General features: G+C 47.8%; 1 protein-coding gene across 1 annotated transcript; it reads right to left on the bottom strand.

The window, feature by feature from the left end:
* Positions 1–1,247: 1,247 nt before the first annotated feature.
* On the bottom strand, positions 1,248–2,519 carry PGAP4 (post-GPI attachment to proteins GalNAc transferase 4). The gene has a single exon (XM_056848883.1). It carries the CDS (start codon positions 2,444–2,446, stop codon positions 1,256–1,258), a length of 1,191 nt encoding a protein of 396 aa, XP_056704861.1. The 5' UTR covers positions 2,447–2,519; the 3' UTR covers positions 1,248–1,255.
* Between the last annotated feature and the right edge of the window lie 3,481 nt (positions 2,520–6,000).

Genomic DNA, 6,000 nt, shown 5'->3' with positions numbered 1-6,000 from the left:
CGACCTTCCCGTTTTGAGGAATCCATATAGTGGTAGCGGGTACATGGAGGTATTGGAGGGAAGCAGCTCTAGTACAAACACAGAGATCGTCCGGCCTGTTTGGGTTTTCTATGGCCTGTGGCTTCCCTTCAGCATGGAACCTTCTGACATACAGAGTTTTTTTTGGACTTTCAATCAAGCAGTCTTCTCACATGTGTTGTGACCTGGTACGCTGCCATCAGAGAATGGGACCGTGTAAACAGATATAGCCACTGGATGAGATTTATGTATTGACTTGGCAGTGACGACCCACCACCTTACCTTCTTTTTGTGATAATACCCACCTTTTTTATATATAGGCTAAGGCAGGAAGTTATCAAACGTTTTGACTTATTCTTAAAAGAACAAGCCAACTCAGTGAAGGAAAACCAATGCTTGAAAACAGTTATATAAATAACCTTCTTGGAAGGGCTTATAAAGAAACACTTCTGGCATCTCCAGCCAGCTGCCGAGCTTTTTTCCTATAAAATGCATCACTCAGAGCTCAAGAGGCATGAGCAGAAGCTTCCTGGATGTCTCTAGTGCTGGACTGCAGCATTTCAGATTACAGGCAAGGGACTAAATGTTTTTTTTTTTTTTTTTGCTCTCCGCATCTCCCTTACAACCTCCTTTATACTGCCAGCATGTTCAGAAAAAAACTCATCTTGAACCCATATGCTAATTTTGCAGCTGTGGATTTTTTTTTCTATGTCAGGGAGGAAATTCAAATACTCAGAAACTTCGCCCTCATCCCCAGCAATCTGAAAGAGGGAAGTCCAGCGGCATTATGTCACAGGAGATCACGGTTTGTAGGTTTCGGCTCTTAGTCAGGGCTGGTGGCAGCTTCCACAGGCCCTGCAAAAGATCCCCTCCACACAAACATTTCAAGGTGGCAGACAGAGAAAGGGGGAACTCAACACTCCTTAATGGAACAGAAGAAGTCTCTTCAAGAATGCCTAATCACTCATTTCAACCTGCTGCTGAACCGGAAAACACAAAAAGACACACCGGCAATAAAATAGGATGTGCCAAGATTTCAAGTCAAGCAAAGAGTTAAAATGAGCAATTATACATTTCTAGAGAGGCTTCCTGCTGATGGTGATGTCCCAAGATTACAGGCATCGTTGTGCCATCTATTCCCTTGTGCTTGCCCGTAAGCAAAAACAGGCTGGTAGCTCACCTGGCTTCTCGGGCCTGCGGAGCAACTCAGCACCTCCCCCTAGTAAGCTTTGCAGCATCAGAGCAGTTTGGGGCTGTCGTTTCTCCTGAGGCTAGAAAACATCCCCACGTGCCGGACCAGATTGGGCTCCACCACAAATGCCCGTTCGCCCTTCATGCGCAAGAGCGCGTAAAGGGCAGTATCTTTGGCAAAGCCCGGTCGGCAGCGGAGTTCCTTCAGGTAACCCAAGGCACGGCGGGCAGAAGAGGCAGAGAACAGCATAGCGGGGGTACAGCATTCCGTGACGGGCACTATGCTGTAGAGCGAAGGGGCCAGGCGGCGAAATTCCAGAAAGTAGTGGCGCCCCACCAGTTCCACCAGCAGCATGCTATACAGGGCGAAAAAGAGCACAATAGGCCAACTGAGGCCGGAGCGGCTGGAGGCCCAGGCATAGATGCAGCCCAACAGGGAACCCAGAAACATGCCTATTCCACACCACTCGAGGATCCTCATGGGTTCTGGGTTGATATAACGCTGCAGCCTCTCTGGATGGTAGAGCTTCACATAAAGTGCGTCTTGCAAGTGTGCCTTTGAGAATCGCATCTGCAAGAGGTGATGCAAGACTGGAAAGATCTCTTCCTCGGGGACAGTGTCATCTTCCACCATCAGCACATACTCCGGGTTGTAGGCCTGCAGCGACTTCTTGAGGCAGTAGGTATAATCCTGCTTTTCCTTTTCGAACTGGTTCAGAGCTAGCTCCACCTTCTCGTGACCTCCATAGCGGTTCACCGTAGCCATGAAACTGGACAGCAGCCTGGCGTCCCAATGGCTGCCAGGATTCATTTCCACATTGCAGAGCAAGATCTGGTGGTGGCGGCAAGGGGGGCCGCATTCCTGGAGGAGGCGATGGAAGCGGGATGCCACCTGAAGGACGTAGTGGAATTCGGGGTGCCTCTGCACCGTAATGATGGTGATCAGCAACCACGGGTGGAAGGCGTCGCCGCCCAACCGTTCGGATGTATTTGGGGTCCGCAGCCTCTCAAAGTAACGGAGGGCGCTCAGGCCGTCCTCTCGGCTCTGCTTGAGGAACTCCTGGCTCATCGGGCTCAGGTACCAGCTTCGCACATAGAAATAGGAGTAGAGGAGCTGCTGGCAAGCCAAGGGTGCGAGCACCACAAAGGTCACCACCGTCAAGACGAGCAGCTGCACAAACGGGTTGGACCAACGGCACAGCCTCCCCCATGGCTGCGCGAGTCCTCGTAGGAGCATGGCGGCTGTGTGCAAGGGCCGGCAGTTGTGGGCTCATGCCTCAGGTCTTTCACTTAGCCCATTGTTTCTTCTGGGAAAGGCGGAGGAAGGATATGAGTGGTCTCGTATTTAATTGAGCTAATCGCAGGGTTCAAACCTGCAAAGAAAGGAAGACAAACCATTATGCATCTCTGTCAGCTTACCATGTGCCCATAAGTAGTAAGGAGCCACTTGAACAGCCCTCACGGTAGAAAAGAAGAGCTGTTTTTTATATGCCTACTTTCTCTACCACTTAAGGAAGACTCAAACCAGCTGACAATCACCTTCCTTTTCCCTCCCCACAACAGACACCCGGTGAGGTAGGTGGGGCTGAAAGGTCACCCTGCTGGCTTCATGTGTAGGAGTGGGGAAACAAATCCAGTTCTCCAGATCAGAGTCCACTGCTCCAAACCCCCACTCTTAACCACTATACCACGCAGCATATAAATTTACATATGAACATTTCAAGGTGGCAGTCTTATACCAAGGGTCAAACCTAGCACAATGGCAGCTACGGGATGACCTTGTTGCGACTGATGCAATTTTAGAGAATTTAGCCATTTAAAAATTGTTGCAAGGGCCTGATCCTAACTGGGCCCACGGCATTGCAACAGGCAGTCTTTCCCCCATCCAGGCCTTTTAAAGTGCTGAAATGAGCCCATTTTATTTGCCAGGGCTTTTAATGGAGTACAGACTGACAGCATCTTTGGAAGGGGAGTTATGTGCAGTTTTAAATTTATTATGAATGATTTAAATTGTCATTCATAAACTGCCTTGAGCCAGGAGGAAAGGTGGCATATAAATATCTTAATACATACATAACGTAACATAAAATGTGTGGAAAAGGTTGACGCAGTTGCTTGGAGACATGGGTACAAATACTTCTATGTATGGTTAACCCAGATATGGTAAAACAGAATAAAGTCACAATGCTGGTTTTAGCTTCAAAACCCAGTCCGACTCCGACATATTGAATTATTCTATCGTCTAGTTGTGCTGACAGCCACTGGTGAATGCGTCAAGAAGGCTACAATTCAATGTGTGTATTCTCAGGACTTACCTATACAATACAGAGCGGTGGCCTTAGCCAATGGACAAATGGGGCAACTGCCCCAGGCTCCATACTGGGAGAGGCCTAATATAATGGCCCTGCCTTTTATATTAGGTGCTGAGGAACACAGGCAGGATGGTGCTGCTGCAGTTGCCTTGTTTGTGGGCTTCCTAGAGGCCCCTGGTTGGCCACTGTGTGAACAAACTCTAGGACTTGATGGGCCTTGGCCTGATCCAGCAAGGCCTTTCTTATGTTCTTATGCCTGTCCATGTGTGTGTAAAGTGCTGTCAAGTCGCAGCCGACTTATGGCGACCCCTTTTGGGGTTTTCTAGCAGGGTTTAAGACTGCAAACACTCACTATTAACCGACCGGGGGAATGATGATGCAAATGGACCCAAATGAGTTTTGATGCCATGCAAGCCTCTGGCCCCAAAAGCCCCTTTTTGGTCTATTCTCTTTCTGACCTCTTTATCCACCTTCTCTTTCTTCCTCCCTGATCCCTCATCAACTGCTGCTTCTTCAACTGCCACCAACTGATTTTTTACTCTGTCCTCCTCTTTCCAATATTCTATGCCCTCCCTTTACTTGTCACAGTGGGCCTGATATAGGGTTGCCAGCTCTGGGTTGGGAAATACCTGGAGATTTCTGGGGTGGAGCCTGAGGAGGACAGGGCTTGGAGAGAGGCGGAACTTCAATGCCATAGAGTCCAATTGCCAAAGCCGCCATTTTCTCCAGGGGAACTGATCTCTATGGGCTGAAGATCAGTTGTAATCTCAGGAGATCTCCAGCTATTACCTGGAAGTTGGCAGGGACTTCAATGCCATAGAGTCCAATTGCCAAAGCCACCATTTTCTCCAGGGGAACTGATCTTTATCGGCTGAAGATCAGTTGGCAACCCTAGCCTGACAGAATGTGGGGCGAGGTTACGTATGTCCCTTAGAGCGAGAAGCCCTCTACAAGAGCGTTTCCCCCACCCTCGTGTTAAAGCTGCCAAAGGTGGGCACAATCCCACAAACATCACTACAACCCAGCCAGTGTGCTGTAGCAGTTAAAGTGTTGTACTAGGATCTGGGAGACCCAGGTTCGAATCCTTACTCTACCATGGCAGCTTGCTGGGTGACCTGGGGCCAGTCACTCTCTGTCAGCCTAACCTACTTTGTGGGGCAGTTGTGAGGATAAAATGGGGGAGAGGAGAACAGTGTAAGCCGCTGTGGGGAGCCCCATTGGGGAGAAAGGCTGGAAACAAACAATCAAATAAAAAAAATGGGTCAAAGCAGAAGGCAGGAAACCAGACAATATTCACTGGGCTATCCTGCATTGGCAAGTAAAGTTGCCAGCTCAATGGGGGGAGGATTAATGAATAAAAAATTAATTTATTTCATTTATACCCCCCTTTCTCCTTAATGGGGAGCCAAAGCAGCTTACAATATTATCCCCTTCCAGGAGTGGACTGAGAAGCAAAACCCCTGGCCCTAGCGCTGCCAACCTCCAGGTAGTAGCTGGAGATCTCCTGCTATTGCTGAAAATGCTAGCTAGGGATGGAAAGTGAGTCCAAGTGATGTTAGTGACCCTGATCTTTTTTTTTTTTTTTAACAAATGGGCCCATGTAAGGCAGGGCTCTCCTACTGCAGAGCAACAATACCTTCTCTGCATCCTGTGTGGAATGCATGGGTGGTCTGGACAGATAAAATAATGGTAGGTGAGGCTGGACTCAGGTAGCATGTTTGTGTCTTCTAGGAAGAGGCAATTAATGCTCAGGCACCCAGTCTCACCCTGCAGGGCTGCCAAGAAAATATATTATTATTATTATTATTATTATGTCAAACTTATAACCCGCACTACTCTAGCAAGCCAGTCTCAGAGCAGTTCACATAATCAACGAAATATGCAGTACAATAAATAATAAAATCAGATAAAACAATACATTAATACAGCCCTAAACAGGTTAAAACCACAGATTCTAATTCCTAATGGCGCATAGAATTGCAATATACGGCCACAGTATGGCCTGCTGGTAGTTTTTGGGCAGCGGCAGGAAGGATAGTGAGGGCAGCATTTATAGTACAACTGTAGCCGTATGCCTAGTTTGGCCCCAGTAAACAGGGCGCTGATTCAATGCACTCCTCCCATGCTACATCCTATGATTTCTACCACCTTAGGCTCCTGCAAAGATCTTGCGCAGGTGTTCTGTGCTCATGCAATATATATACATATATCCATACCTTTCTCCCAGATCCAAAAGAAAATACAACCCAACAGTAAAAGAAAATACAATCCAACCATATAAAAACCTCATCATTTAAAATTTTTTAAACAAATAAAATATGAGAAATAAAGATTAAAAAACACCCCACTCCCCGTGGCCCAGACTCTGAACACTCTACTCAACAGCTCTGTTTAACAGCCTCACCAGAAATCCAGGACCTCTTTCAGAAGGCTGTTCTACAGGTATGGGGCAGCCACTAAAAAGCTGGAACCCTGGCTG

The sequence above is a fragment of the Euleptes europaea genome, chromosome 4 (genome assembly GCF_029931775.1).
Source record: "Euleptes europaea isolate rEulEur1 chromosome 4, rEulEur1.hap1, whole genome shotgun sequence".
Lineage (NCBI taxonomy): Eukaryota > Metazoa > Chordata > Lepidosauria > Squamata > Sphaerodactylidae > Euleptes > Euleptes europaea.
Note: the sequence above shows the minus strand (reverse complement) of the source record. Positions and strands in the feature narration are given on the sequence as shown.

Coding starts and splice junctions, on each gene's coding strand:
- PGAP4 (XM_056848883.1), bottom strand. CDS start 2,446: ATGCTCCTACGAGGACTCGCGCAGCCATGGGGGAGGCTGTGCCGTTGG.